This window comes from Erythrolamprus reginae, chromosome 4 (genome assembly GCF_031021105.1).
Source record: "Erythrolamprus reginae isolate rEryReg1 chromosome 4, rEryReg1.hap1, whole genome shotgun sequence".
Classification (NCBI taxonomy): Eukaryota; Metazoa; Chordata; class Lepidosauria; order Squamata; family Dipsadidae; genus Erythrolamprus; species Erythrolamprus reginae.
In genome coordinates, this window is record NC_091953.1 from 95190411 (window position 1) to 95206463 (window position 16053).

At 41.5% G+C, this 16053-nt stretch overlaps 1 protein-coding gene across 1 annotated transcript in view; it reads right to left on the reverse strand.

Annotated features, from left to right (window-relative positions):
* Positions 1-16053, reverse strand: part of GABRA5 (gamma-aminobutyric acid type A receptor subunit alpha5) — a 98965-nt gene that overhangs the window by 65197 nt on the left and 17715 nt on the right. Inside the window, exons 3-4 of the mRNA XM_070751822.1 lie at positions 7946-8013; positions 7629-7849 (exon numbers count right to left, since the gene is read on the reverse strand). Of these exons, the coding sequence (XP_070607923.1) occupies positions 7629-7849; positions 7946-8013 (289 nt within the window). The remainder of the gene's footprint in view (positions 1-7628; positions 7850-7945; positions 8014-16053) is intronic.

Consider the following 16053-nt stretch of genomic DNA (forward strand, 5'->3'; position numbering starts at 1 on the left):
CTACGAGGGGCGTTTCACCTTCCCTCCAAGGCAAAAAGATCCGGCCCCATCATCCCAGAATGCCGGCAACTTTTTGCCTGAGAGGGAAGGTGAAATGCCCCTCGTAGCAGCTGCTACGAGTGGCGTTTCACTTTCCCTCTAAGGCAAAAAGGTGCCGGCATTCTGGGATGATGGGGCCGGACTTCCCAGGCGGAAGGCGTGCCCCTCTCCCCGGCATGTTTTTTCCTTGGAGGGAAGGTGAAATGCCCCTCGTGAAATGTCCCTCGGGGCTGGCAGCGACTGACGCAGCGGGGAACATTGGTGCGGGAGGCAGGAGAGGACTGGGTGACTGGAGTAGCAGCGCCGCCGCCGTCGCCGCCACGCCCGGCTCGAATTCCCTGGCTGCTTGGCAGTGGAGGCTCGGGCAAAAGGGGCTGGAGACGCAGAGCCGAGCACGCCCCTTCCTCCCCGAAAGCTGGCCTTTTTGTCTGGGAGGGAAGATGACGCGCCGGCGGCACGGGCGAGGGGTGGGAGGCAAATCTCTGCGTCTCCAGCCCCTTTTGCCCGAGCCTCCACTGCCAAGCAGCCAGGGAATTCGAGCCGGGCGTGGCAGGGAACATCGGCTGGAGACGCAGAGATTTGCCTCCCACCCCTCGCCCGTGCCGCCGGCGCGTCATCTTCCCTCCCAGACAAAAAGGCCAGCTTTCGGGGAGGAAGGGGCGTGCTCGGCTCTGCGTCTCCAGCCCCTTTTGCCCGAGCCTCCACTGCCAAGCAGCCAGGGAATTCGAGCCGGGCGTGGCAGGGAACATCGGCTGGAGACGCAGAGATTTGCCTCCCACCCCTCGCCCGTGCCGCCGGCGCGTCATCTTCCCTCCCAGACAAAAAGGCCAGCTTTCGGGGAGGAAGGGGCGTGCTCGGCTCTGCGTCTCCAGCCCCTTTTGCCCGAGCCTCCACTGCCAAGCAGCCAGGGAATTCGAGCCGGGCGTGGCAGGGAACATCGGCTGGAGACGCAGAGATTTGCCTCCCACCCCTCGCCCGTGCCGCCGGCGCGTCATCTTCCCTCCCAGACAAAAAGGCCAGCTTTCGGGGAGGAAGGGGCGTGCTCGGCTCTGCGTCTCCAGCCCCTTTTGCCCGAGCCTCCACTGCCAAGCAGCCAGGGAATTCGAGCCGGGCGTGGCAGGGAACATCGGCTGGAGACGCAGAGATTTGCCTCCCACCCCTCGCTCCGTGCCGCCGGCGCGTCATCTTCCCTCCCAGACAAAAAGGCCAGCTTTCGGGGAGGAAGGGGCGTGCTCGGCTCTGCGTCTCCAGCCCCTTTTGCCCGAGCCTCCACTGCCAAGCAGCCAGGGAATTCGAGCCGGGCGTGGCAGGGAACATCGGCTGGAGACGCAGAGATTTGCCTCCCACCCCTCGTCCGTGCCGCCGGCGCGTCATCTTCCCTCCCAGACAAAAAGGCCAGCTTTCGGGGAGGAAGGGGCATGCTCGGCTCTGCATCTCCAGCCCCTCACTGCCATGCCCGGCCCGGATTCCCTGGCTGTTTGGCCAGGGAGGCTTGGCCGAAACGGGCTGGAGACGCAGAGCCGAGCACGCCCCTTCCTCCCCGAAAGCCGGCCTTTTTTGTCTGGGAGGGAAGATGACGCGCCGGCGGCACGGGCGAGGGGTGGGAGGCAAATCTCTGCGTCTGCTTGCGGACACCCTAGCTCCGCTTCTCAGCTGGGAAGCAGAGCTGGGGTATCCCCGCGCTCGCGCACGCCGTCCGCCATTGCCAGCTCCGCTTCCCAGCTGAGAAGCGGAGCAGCTGCTACGAGGGGCATTTCACCTTCCCTCCCAGGCAAAAAGATGCCGGGGAGAGGGGCACGCCTTCCGCCTGAGAAGTCCGGCCCCATCATCCCAGAATGCCGGCATCTTTTTGCCTGGGAGGGAAGGTGAAATGCCCCTCGTAGCAGCTGCTCCGCTTCTCAGCTGGGAAGCGGAGCTGGCAATGGCGGGCGAAGGACGGGCGGCGGTGGAAGTAAAAACACCATCTGCGCATGCGCAGATGGTGTTTTTACTTCCGCACCGCTACTTCGCGAAAAATCGATCATCGCGAGGGGTCCTGGAACGGAACCCTCGCGATGATCGAGGGATCACTGTATCTGCCATTTCCAAAACAGTGCACTATCAAACATAATAGCACAACACACACTGCTTTCAAGTCCTTTCAAGCTCCTAGTTAATCTTTTTATGAGTAAGGCCAGTCTCCAGCTGTCAGAAAATTCAAGCTTTCCTCAGTCTGTTGCAATATATTCTTTTAACCAGAAGATGGCATTGCCATTTTCCCAACATAACAAAACAACTCTTTTACAAACGTCTCCAAAGTATTTTAAATCCACTTAGCATTTATAAGATACAGTGGTACCTCTACCTAAGAACACCTCTACTTTTCTAGATAAGAACCGAGTGTTCAAGATTTTTTTTGCCTCTTCTTAAGAACCATTTTCTACTTAAGAACCTGAGCCCAGAAAAATTTCCCAGGAAATTTGAGAGCAACACGAAAGCCCGGCCAGTTTCCTGCCATTCCCCCTTTTATCTTGGCCATCTTGGACCTTTCTGGGCTGCCAGAGGAGCCTTTTGGTGGTGCTTAAGGAGGCTTTGGCAGCCCAGAGAAAACAAAGCATTTTCCTTTCTCTGGGTGCTTGGAGAGGGAATAAATTTTTATCTTAGGATGGATATATGTTTATCCCAAGGATAAGTAACCGAGGACTCACCACAGTGAAGGAAAGGCACCGGCTACAAAGCAAGCGAGTGAGAGAAGAGGGGAGCCCTTCAACATGGGAAGGAAGAGGAAGCAGCAGCTGCCTTTTGGTCAAAGGAACGGGAGGTTCCCCCCTCTTGCCCACCTGGGTTTCTTTGTCTGGCATAGTGTATGGGAGGCAGTCTTGCGCTAGGTGTATGGGAGGGCACATGCTCCTCCTTTCCGCGTCAGAGTCCCTCTTTTTTTTTTTAAGCCTTAAAGTTTTGGATTTTTTTGATTCCCCTCACCTCACCTTCTTCCTTCGACAGTGAATGTCTTCGTCTTCTTCCTCCTACTCCTCCCACCCAAATTCTGAGTTTTTATTTCTTTCCTAATGGGTTTGCATGCATTATTTGCTTTTACATTGATTCCTATGGGAAAAATTGCTTCTACTTACAAATTTTTCTACTTAAGAACCTGGTCACAGAACGAATTAAGTTCTTAAGTAGAGGTACCACTGTATTTTCTTCAAATTCTTTATTCTTTTTCAGGCTCTTTACCTTCCACCAAGACCAATTATAAAGACATCCCCAAATTTGGGCTTTTAAACTTTTTCCTTTAACTCTCTCTGTGGTATTTCCAATTGCTAGATAGTTGCTCACTCCATTTTACAGTCAAAATAGTCTCCTTTTAAATATAAAATTTCTTATTTTTATTATTAAATTGGCCAAACACTCCCCCAGTTTCAGCACTTCTCTCTAGCACAAATACTTATATCTTGTCACCTAGGCCAGTGTTTCCCAACCTTGACAACTTGAAGATATTCGGACTTCAACTCCCAGAATGCCCCAGCCAGCGAATGCTGGCTGGGGAATTCTGGGAGTTGAAGTCCAGATATCTCCAAGTTGCCAAGGTCGGGAAACACTGACCTAGGCAATCCACTCTCTTTCCATTTCAATCCTTCTGATCATGGCCCTCCCAGGTAATGGCGACTGAGTCATCTTCTACAGCTGCTGGTTGAGAAGCTGGTGACAGCTCCCTGGAGGGGTTGCAAGCCCCCCCCCCAATCATCAACTGGTGCCTCTCTTCTTCACTGCCCTTCCGTGGCAGATCTGACCTGGTTCCAAGTCTCCAAACAGCTGCAATTTGGAATTTCCCACAGAGCACGGGAGACATTCATAATGCTGCAATGTTGGCTAAGCCCCTTCGTTCTGGCGTCCACTTCCAAAGGAGTGTGGATCACTGAGCTACAACAATGTGCTACTTCTTTTTTGCTAGCCACACGGTTAGTGTGATCAGGCAGTTAGCTATCTTGCTGTTAAAGGCCTCATTCCAAACAATTTCATCGACTTTTTAAAAAAGTTCAGCTTTATTAACAATCATAGACCAAAGATTGAAAGGCTACTTAATCCAAAAAAATAAGAACACAAAGAGTAACAACAACAGAAAAATTCTGAACACACAAGGATTTAGAAATATAATTTAAAAATCCAAAAAGGATCTAAGAAAACATGATAATCTAAGGCATAATATAAAATAAATTAACACGTGAGGCCATTCAATATTTAATAACTGGGAAAGGATAACGGTTGCCCATTTGATAGCAAAATCAACAGTATAAAACTTAATTATCATTCTAGATATTTCTGCAGACACATGGGCTAATAGGAAGCAATTTTTCTCCATAATGGGCCAGCCAGAACAGTTTAAAAGCAGGAGGATAATTAAGACTCACTGCCAAGCTGTATAAAATGGGCAGGACAATCAGAACGAACAAACTCAGTATTTTCCAGTTTAGCAGTACTGGAAGACTGTGCAGTATATCTCACTTCTGCTAACATAGAGTTGTTTTGTGAAGTCTGTAATTGGGATACATACATACACATATACATCCATACATGTGGTGGGTTGTAAAATATTTTGCCACCGGTTCACACAAGTACATGTGCAAGAAGCATTCCAGTTGGGTGGGCGGAGCCTCCCATCACCGGCACTACCAGTTCTGAGAACCGGTCCAAACAAGGAGCAACCCACCACTGATAGAAAGAAAGAAAGAGAGAGAGAGAGAGAGAGAGAAGGAAGGAAGGAAGGAAAGAAAGAGAAAGAAAGAAAGAAAGAAAGAAAGAAAGAAAGAAAGAAAGAAAGAAAGAAAGAAAGAAAGAAAGAAAGAAAGGTATTAAATCTTTCTAGTAAAACTTTTTCCAGTACATTAGACATGTTGGTTAAATAATTATCTGGAATAACTGTTCAGACTATCTATTTTAATATGAGGAAATCGCTGGTAGAGATAGAATAAATGCTAATCCTCAGTTCAAAGGTGGTTCTTCCAAAGCTTAATAGTGCAAACTACTATGTTGAAAGCCCATATCAATCAGAAATTTGATTCCTTTTTTCTCTTGAAAACTCAAGCAAGTCAAATACTGCATTCATGTAAGGGCTAACGGCGGCGTGTGCTCTCTCTCTCTCAAACACACACACACATACACACACACACACACATACACACAGAGGTTGAATCTTTCTTTCACCCCACCCCCCAATTCTGTCTCACCTACCAGACACCCCAGGATTCCCTCCCCAATCCTGCCTGTCTCATACAGGCACCACTCCCATGACTGATATAGAGTTGGCCATGCCCACTCAGTCACATGATCACCACCCCAGCCATGCCCAACAGGTCATTAGGAAGGCACTTTTCAATAAATAAGTGGGTTTTGGGTTGCAGTTTGGGCACTCAGTCCCTAAAAGGTTTGCCATCACTGCTCTAGAACCATGTTTCTCAACCTTGGAAACTTTAAGATGTGTAGACTTCAACTCCTAGTGTTCCTCAGCAAGTCAGCTAATTGAAAAATACCAATTTACTCAGACTAGTCCTAATTCTAAGCCTAAGAAATAAGTGGGTGCATTCCAAGAAACCTAGAATATAAATTTTTAAAATGTTTGATTAAGATTCTTCCAAAGGAGAAAGTTTTACAGCACTGGGTAAGTGTCCTTCAATCCATAGCAAAATAAGTTTTAACTACACGTTTAAGAACTTTAAAAAAAATAATACACAGGAGAAATAGTAATTAAAACTATGATTTTAGAAAGCTATAAATGGAGAAAGAGTACAGGTAAATTTTATAATAAGATTTTGGAATTAATTATAAAGAATCCTTTACATGGAAAAATGCAATTGTTTTTATTTTCTTTTTCTAAAATAATACAAGACTTAAAAAATTGGGCACTCGAGGGAACTGATGAGAAGTAAAGATTACAATTAAAGGGGATATCACTCAAACTAGACTTACAAATACAGAATGAAATAAAATATTTTCTCATTGGATATACTAAATGTTATTTTTGAACAATAAACCCAGAAAATAATTTTAAGAGTATCTGCCTTTATAGATAGACTATATTTAAAATATGTTATGAAAGAGGAACTCATTCTACCTATTGACAAAATCAAGTTTAATTTTATTTAAATGTCTATTTGTGTTATTATTCAACTATAAATTAATTAAAGTAAACTTACATTATACAATTATATTATTTTAGTATAAATTATAAAGACTGAATTTAAAAATGGTAGGCTACAACAATAATGAAATAAAAAGTGTTAGATTGGATACACAAAACACAGATTCATTTTTGTTGTTTGTATATCCTTTTTAATTATTAAGACTATAATTATTAAGACTGGGATAATTTTCCAATATTGAATTTTCTTGGGAAGAATTTTGTAAGAAGGAACAAGAATATATGAAAAGAAATTAAGTTCTAGTATATTATTTGGAAAGCCTAAAGATCAAGATGGTCAGAAGTAAAATCAAGTTGATTTATTTGATCAAGGTTGAAATAGATATGGTATGATCACTAGTAATGGACTTTTGTTGTCATCGGTACAGAAATGAGGTAGTTTCTGAGTTTCCGTTTATAAAGAGATGAGATATGGGAAGAAGTCCTTTGTTGTATTTTAAAAGAATGTAATACATTACTAAAACTATTCATATGTGTGATAAAGATGGAAAGTCCTTTTTAATATATTTTTCTTTTTTAAACTATATATGTTTTCTTTCTTTTCCGTTTCTCTAATTTTTTCCCTTTTCCCCTTTCTTTTCTCTTCCTACTTTTTTCATTTTATATTTTTCCAGTTTTACTTGTTTTTACTAATAGTATTAAATTACTATTATGTCCTTGTTTGAGCCCTGAAGCCATGCAATGGAAATGAGTTCCTATTACTTGCTCCCGCTCCCGCTCACCTAGCAGTTCAAAAGCATGCAAATGCGAGTAGATTAATGGGTACCACTTCAGGAGGAAGGTAACAGTGTACTGTGGTATATAGTCATGCTGGCCATGACCATGGAAATTGTCTTCGGAAATTGTCTTCTTGGCTGTCTTGGCCAAGAAACAAAGATAAGCATTATTCCCTATAGTCGGACACGACTGACTTACCTTTTACTATTAAAAAATATAACTTTTGACAGTTTTTAATATTTAATATTTAAAATCCCAAATATATCTGAAAAATGGTTCTGCTCAAACACCTATTCATCCACATTTTCAACTTCATGTATTTTAAATCATTAAATTTAATTAAAGTTATTTGAGTCATCCTAAACTTTGATCTTTTCAGCTAACACAAATGTACAAAAGCAAGAACAAATTAAACTCTCTAGTTTAAGCCGTAAATCCATGGGGAATAATGTGGGGACAGGGAAGAGTTTCATTAAGAACAATTTTGTTCAACATTGTACATTAGCTGCTAACCGAAAACTGTGATGGTGATTTCTACTGATTTTGGACAGTCTCCTATTATTATTATTTTTTTTTTATTTACTGGATTTATATGCCGCCCCTCTCCGAAAACTCCTATGTAGGTGTGAGGGTTTTTCCCACTTTTATGAAGAAGGTAGAATGAGATTCAAAATACATCAGCTGTCATAAGGCTCACCTCATTGTATACAGCAAAGTTCCATCATCCTCAAGACGCAGCAGCTTGTTGGGGGTGGTCATGTTATGAGCGATGGATTTTTTGCCATTATGGAAAAAGGTATCTGGGGTCCAAATCTTACTGGCCAGGAGGTTGTTAAGAGGGAGACGTTGCATTGGGCCTTTAAATCGAAGCCTTTCATCTTTCCAGCTTTGTCGGAAAAAAACATCAATAGTATACTCCTAGTATAAAAAGAGAAAATTGCATAAGGACTCACTTGTTAAATTATCCAAGCAGCAATAACAGGAGAAGCTTAGAATCTGTTCAGTCCAACCTACCATTTCAGTGTCAGAAACTGGACCGAAACTGGTGACATAGATGTCTGTTTTCACCTCCGTTATTCTCTCTATTGGAAAAGAAAACCATGTGGTAAATCAACAGCTGCTGTATTAGCGGGTGAGTGAGAGAGCCATCTTTAACTTTGATCTTGATACCAGAACTTAAGCAGAACTAAGAGTATTCCCTGGGACTGAAATAGGAAAGACCTTTCATCTCCCTGACTTCCACATCAAACCGTTTGACAGTAATATGGGGGCAAAATCAAACGCTGGGCCGAAGAGAGAGAGAGAGAGGGAGGGAGGGAGAGAGAGAGAGGGGGGGGGGGAGGGAGGGAGGGAGAGAGAGAGAGAGAGAGAGAGTATTTATGTTAGATTTCTATGCCGCCCTTCTCAAAACAACTCGATATATGCCTGCTACATCTCTAAAAAGCATTACTAATCTCCCCAAAGTAATTTAAAACATTTAAAAGAAATAGAAAACGAAAACAGCAACATCTCAATCTCATGTGGGAAAATTGCATTTCAACAATCTCACTCAAAAAAACAAGAATTTTAGCAACTTTATTTCTGGGAGACATATTGGCCATAAAAACATTGTCTATCTTAGTTCTGAGAAATACAAATAACTCATCAAATCTATATAAAAGTATACCACAAAATCTTTGTCAATGCTATATATATTGCAGTAGATGAACCCAAGAGAAAAAAGCTCTGACCATAAGAGATGCAAGATTGGATCAAAGCAGAAGTTACTTCTAAGAATCTAAATTATTTCAATTAATAAGGCAATGTGCTGCCTGTTGGGATTTAACATACAATGTTATTTAACAATAATACTTAAGCTTATATCCTGTTCCATAGTGCTTTATAGCACTCTCTTAATGATTTAAGGAGTCAGAAATCTGGGTTCTCATTTTACTGATCTTGGAAGGATGGGAGGCTGAGTCAACCTTGAGCTGGTCAGGATCGAACTACTGGCTGTGGACAGAGCCTGCAATACTGCACTTTAACCACTTAACTAGCACAGCTCCAGGATACATATAACATAGTAAACATACAATAATATATGTAAAGCTACAAAGAAAAATAAAACAAAGGGGGAAATTTCCAGACGAAAACATTAGATGCCTCAACTTAATAACCTCACTGGAGATAAATAGTATAGCTTACATGTGTTACAATTCTGAGCTTGGTCTTCAAGATCTGAATGCTCAATATCTGTAACTGAACAAGGTAGTTGCATTTGCCACAGCATATATCGTTTTGCCAAAAACCAATTAAGTAGACCAGTGATGGTGAATCTTTTTTTCCCTTGGGTGCCAAAAGAGCATGCACGCGTGTTATCGCACATGTGTGAGTGGCCACACCCATAATTCAATGCCTTGAGAGGGTGAAAACAGCTTTCCCTGCTCCATGGAGGCCCTCTGGAGACTGGAAATGGTCTGTTTCCCAACTTCTGGTGGTGCCAGTAGGCTCGTTTCACCCTCCCCAAGCTCCAAAGGATTCCTTGGAGCCGGGGGAGGGTAAAAACATTCTCCCCCATCCCCGGAGGCTCTCTGGAAACTAAAAACCCCTTCCCAGAGCTTCTGTGTGAGCCAAAAGTCAACTGGCCAGCATACACATGCACATTAGAACTGTGCTAGGGCAATGGCTCCGCGTGCCACCTGTGCCATAGATTCGCCATCACTGAGGTAGACTGTATTTTTCAGCACAACTTAAAGTTAACTTTCTTTATTCTATTTTAAGAAAACATCAGCTTGATAATGTGAGCTTATTAATAGGACCTCTGCAGAGTGCGGATCAAAAACAGTCAAAATGGTTGACACAAATAGGTAGCCATGGCCACATTCCTTTTCAAATACATGTGATTCAAATAGTCTACAATAGCACGTACTATGGTTCCTCCTGGTTCACACCGGTCCTATAAAACTTGTAGCAACCCACTAGTGATGTCACAAAGACATCATGGAACCAGTTCTGTCGGTGCTGGTCTGCTATCTTTATTTTTGGACTTTGTTTTTTGGGGAGGGTTTTTTCTGTTTTTTTTCCTACTGCGCATGCGTAAAAGCTGAGTTTCAGTTACTGTACATATGTCGCCATCTTGTTTTTGACATTTGGGGGGGGTTGGTACTGCTCAGGTGCTTGCATGCACGCGAACTGCACCCACGCGGTATGGGAGGAAGCAAACCAGCAGCGAGGTAAGTTAGAACCCACCCCTGGTTCGTACACATTAAAAAAGGGCAGCAGAGCTTCAAATATTTGATTGGCATTTTCCCTTTTTTTGGATCTCTCCAAACCCCCAAATGCCCCCATTATTTATGAATGTACTTAATATTCAAATATGGCTTAGGAGACTTCACTGATTTTGTATTGTCAAGTCAATTTTTAATTCCTGACAAATACTTACATATTTTACCCCATAATTTTCATAAAACGAAAGAAAATCCATTACTTTTGAAACTTTGAAATTATTTATATTATTTATAATGTTGAAAGATTTTTTTTTTTAGTATTTTATCACAATCTTTAAAAAAACCTAGTATTTTGATAGTTGCCACTATCATATCATAGTTAATTTTTCAATTTTTGAGGCTCCTAATGCTAAATAAATATATTTTAATTAATTAATCAGGATCCAGTTTGTTGCAGTAGTTAAGGAACCAGGAGATGGTGAGTTCTCATTTTGCTTTAGCCATGAAGCCAGCTGATTAACTTTGGACCAATCACACTCTCTCAGTCCTAGGAAGAAGCAGGCAATGGCAAACCAGTTCTGAAATCTTGTCTATAAAACTGCAGTCACTAGGAGTCAATTAATGAATGAAAGGCACACATACACAACAACATTAATTAGAAACAGATTGATGTATTCTATTTTATGGCACCCTAATACTAAAAGGAAAATACCTAATATTTTTATTTATGGATTAGAAACATACTTAATTCTGAAGAAAACTATAATTTTAAATGTACTTTTTCAAAGGAATCTGCTACAAGTTATGAAAAAAGCACACACATTATGATATATAAGTGATATAATCTAGATCATGACAAATGACTGCAATTCAGCAGATTAACAGCAGAGGAAACAAAATAAAACAACAGTTTAGGGCAGAATTGTCCATGCAATCAATATATGCCTGTTTTATAAACAAGATATCAAAATTTGGTCGTGTTCATAGAAGCTGCCATTGGTTTTAAAATAGAAGCAAAAATAGAACAAACAACTGCATGGATACTTTTTGAACAGAGTTATAAGGCGAACTCTATTCTTATAAAAATGCAATGCAAGAGGACCCTGTCATTTTTTGCAGAATTGTCTTGTACCCTATGTATCCACAATTGCCCCATTAAGCAGGGAACCCATAACTTCTGAATTAAAATTCAAGCAATAAACATCAATGCAAATACATTCAGCTGCATCAATTTTGATCAAGCCTGCCTCTCTCTTTAATATTTCTTGAGGAACATTTAGGGCCACAGTAGTTGCATATGGGTTTTGACCAAATAAAGTTTTAATGCTGCTTTTATTGGGAGGGGGGAAACACCTGATGTATAAGATGGTCTTTTAATCACTAAGCATGTACTTCAGATTGCTTTTCAAAAATTAAGATATTGGTTTTAGAGGAGCTAATCTCAAATACAATCTCAGGGAGATATTGACTAGACCACTAGCTTTAATTAAACCTGATAGATGACTTGATATATAAACACTACACTGTGTACATATAATATGGTTGTGAAATGTCTACTGCCTCATTTTGTGGGTGCTCTAAATTAGTTATTTTGGACACAAGGAGGTTAATATATAAATAATATAATAAATAATATAATAAATAATATAATAAATATACAAATTAAACAGCTGGAGGGAAAATATATCCCCCATCTCTCTCCTTTTCAAGTTGGAATCTCTTTAGTGCAATGACCTTGCATACAGCAACAGACCTTTTATTCTAGAATTCTCATCAAGTCTATGCATTAGCATTAGTAGCTGTTACCCATAGATTTATGAGTTTATGCCACAACCTTATCCTGGAAGTAAGATGAAGTGCAGCCCTGAACATGATGAATAAATGTGCCTGGCTTTGATTAACATTTTTCAGCCAGATGTTGTTGTATGAGGGCATGGTCAAGGATATAGAATGTCCAGCTCTAAAACATGTTTGCTCATCTGCCAAAATACGCTTTAGTCTAGACTGACCTAATCAAGCAATTTATTATGTAGCAGAGAACTTAATTATGCTGTTTAAAAGACTGACGGTTACTAGGCAACTGCTGACCATCATTTTACAGGTAGATGTCACTATAATGCTTTGTTATTTCCCAAGTGATAGACATAGGTCAAGAGAAAAAGCAAGTACAGGGCTTCACCATTCCAAATTATTGCATAAACTTTTATTACTCTTGAAGTAATTATCTGGGACTATGCCAGGTTTCTGCTTTTATAAGGCCTGTTATTTTAGAATTCGTAACTGGAGACAAGTTAGGGAATTGGTTGAGATTTGTGTCAAATACGTGGAAATCTTTTTCTACCTATTTCTAGAAGTATTTTTTTTCCTCAAGTCTCTTTCTGTAAGTAACACAATAACGTGGTCCTCCCACACTATTGTCAGTAAAATATAAAAGAAATGCAAGAGTCAGGATGCACATGATGCTGCTTCCTTTAAAATCATCCAGTTTTATCTTACTCTCGTATAAATGTGTGAAGGTTGGGAGAGAGATTTTGAAGAAAATCACACATATATAAAACAGAAATAAAAAAATTCACACATTCATACTGGTGAGGTTCTTTTAAAAAAGCGAAACAAAACAAAGACCTACACAAGAGAGACAATCGGGTTCAGTAAATAAAGCTTATATTTGGATTATATTACATTTTCCTATCTTCTGAAATTGTGATCTCCTTCAAATCACATCTGCACATGATTTATTTCCCATAGGGATTCACAAATTTTCCCTACCGGTTAACCCAGCACCAAAAATTTGAGTAAATGCTTTGGTCGTGCGCACCTCTTCCATACATGTGCTTTGCTCACGCACTTAGCTTACACACAGCTTGAAGGTATAGCTAAATAGGATGGCATACCACTGGGACAATTGGCCAGGCCCACTCGAAGGTCACTACTACTGGTTCACCTGATCCAGTCTGAACCAGCCTAAACCGGCTGAATATCACTTCTGATTAAGACATTTCATCTTATTAATCTAGAAAATTGAATAATGATTTCTGCCTAGTTTTCTGACATATTTTTTATGCCATGCATAAATTTGTTTCATTCACCCTTTCTTTCTCTGCATCTTTGAGTCCGTTTTTTATTTGTTTTGAGTATCTGAACTACCGTATTTTTTTTCTATAAGACGCACCTTTTTCCTCCCTAAAAGAGGCTGAAAATTCAGGTGCGCCTTATACTCTGAATGTAGCTTTTTTGAAGCGTTTCCCTCCCAGCCCTAACTAGGTGCTAACGATTTTCCCAGCTCTCACCTTGCAGGTTCTTTCATTGTTACTGTTTATGAAGAATGTTTTCAAGACCTAAGTCTTTAAAGGTTTTTTTTCATACCTCTTACTTGCTCCAAATGGTGCTAGCAATGTTCCCAGCTCTTACCCGCTTGCAAGTTCCTTCATTGTTACTCTCCATCAAGAATGTTTTCCAAACCCTGTCTTTGCAGGGGAGGTTTATTGCTCTATTTGCTCTGAATGTTTGTTTCCAGTCTTAACCAGGTGCTAATGATATTCCCAGCTCTTACTGGCTGGCAAGCTCTTTCATTGTTATTCTCTCTGAATAATGTTTTTTTAAAGCCCTAACCATGGGATAAAATAATGTGCTGAAGCTGACCAAACCAAGGATGCTAGCCAGATGAATAAGCAGATTCTTTTCCCTATTTTCCTCCTTCCAAACTAAGGTGCGTCTTATACTCCAAAAATATGGTATCCTTGTTTTCTTGGCAAGGCTTTTCAAAAGTGCTTGCCATTGCCTCCTTCTTAGGGCTGGGAGAGGATGATTGTCTCAAGTCATATAGCTGGTTTTATACCTAAGACAGGACTAGAATATCCAGTTGTAACCACTATACCAAACTGGCTTTCTTGATTCACGGATTAAAAGAGCCATTGATTTATTTACTCAAGTCTCAAATATTTGTTCATTTACTAGAAATTCAGTGGCATTTAACTATGAGAGGACAATCAATTTTATTAGTTAAGCTCATGTGATAGATCTTTATCACTCTTTTTATGAAATGTTGGTATTAATCTCAGGAGGCCAGCCTGTGAACAGAGCATGTAAACAAGAAGGAGTAGAGAAAAAGTGATCCATCCTTAGAAGATCCTTCCAGTACTATTTCCACAAAATGGATTGTCCTCTTACAGCAGGAAAGGTAGAAAGGGGACAATGCTGGAGACATGCTGAAAGAAATTTATGACCTCTTAATTCCAAAATTTCAAAAATGGGGGGCATTTCATACAAGTTATTGAATCCCCATTGCCCGAATATTAAATGCGACTGCAGGTAATTTCCATATCGTAGTAAAGATCCTACAGCTTGCTTTTAAATACAGTTTTTTTTCTCCTCTGTATCCCCATGAAAGATGAAAGTGGCAACTGGACTTCTCTCAGTGATTGTTCTCAAGATGACAAGCATGAATTCTGACTGGAAGACATAAAACAATCTTTAAGATTAAAAATAATAATAATAAAAGAAACCTTTGTGAAGGTTGCAATATACTCTCAGCATGTGTTTTGACTAATCCCTTGCCTTGCCATGCTGCTCCCTACAATTATCTATATGTTTAAAACTTTAGCATACTCTCCTTTATTCAAAGGCCAGTGAATGGTTATAATATCTACATTAAAACATACCTTGAGTGATAAAATGAATGAACCAAGGGCATAAAGCAAAATAATAATAATAATTTCTGAAATTGTGTCTTGGGGAGGAAACATTGAACACTGAAAAAAAAATACAGCAGGAAGGTTGCTGTTATTTAAAATACAGTGATACCTTGTCTTACAAACTTAATTGGTTCCGGGAGGAGGTTTGTAAGGTGAAAAGTTCGTAAGACGAAACAATGTTTCCCAGAGGAATCAATGGAAAACAGATTAATGCATGCAAGCCCAAAATTTAACCCTTTTTCAAGCCAAAGCACCCGTTTTTGCGCTGGTGGGATTCCCCTGAAGCTCCCCTTCATGGGAAACCCCACCTCCTGACTTCCGCGTTTTTGCAATGCTTTAGGGAAATCCCAGGAGGGGAATCCCAGGATCGCAAAAATGGGTGCACCGCTGGCAACGGAAGTCCGGAGGTGGGGTTTCCCAGCGAGGGAAGCCTCAGTGAAATCACACCATCGCAAAAACACAGAGGTCTGGTGGTGGGGTTTCAAGGACTTCCATGTTTTTGTGATGGTGCAATTTCACTGAGGCTTCCCTCGCTGGGAAACTCCACCTCCGGACTTTTGTTGCCAGCAGAGTGCCTGTTTTTTGTGATCCTGGGATTCCCCTGAAGCTTCCCTCCATGGGAAACCCCACCTCTGGATTTCCGTGCTTTTGTGATGCTGTAGGGAAATCCCAAGAGGGGAATCCCAGGATCACAAAAACGGGTGCTCCACTGGCAACGGAAGTCGCACCATCACAAAAACACAGAGGTCTGGAGGTGAGGTTTCGATGATTTCCATGTATTTGCGTTGGTGCAATTACGCTGAGGCTTCCCTCACTGGGAAACCCCACATCTGGACTTCCGTTGCCAGTGGAGCGCCCATTTTTGTGATCCTGGGATTCCCCTCCTGGGATTTCCCTACAGCATCACAAAAACGCGGAGGTCAGGAGGTGGCATTTCCCATGGAGAGGAGCCTCAGGGGAATCCCAGGATCGCAAAAACAGGTGCTTCGCTTGCACAGTCCAGAGGCGGGCCATCCCAGCGGCGGCGGCAAAAAAAAGGCAAAAAAAGTTCGTAAGAAGAGGCAAAAAAATTCTGAACCCCGGGTTTGTATCTTGAAAAGTTCGTATGACGAGGGGTTCATATCACAAGGTACCACTGTATGTGTTTTCTTTACTATTACATACTGTACTTTCAGTATGGTGTATTGAGAGACAATTTGGTCTAGTGGTTAAGGCATCGAGC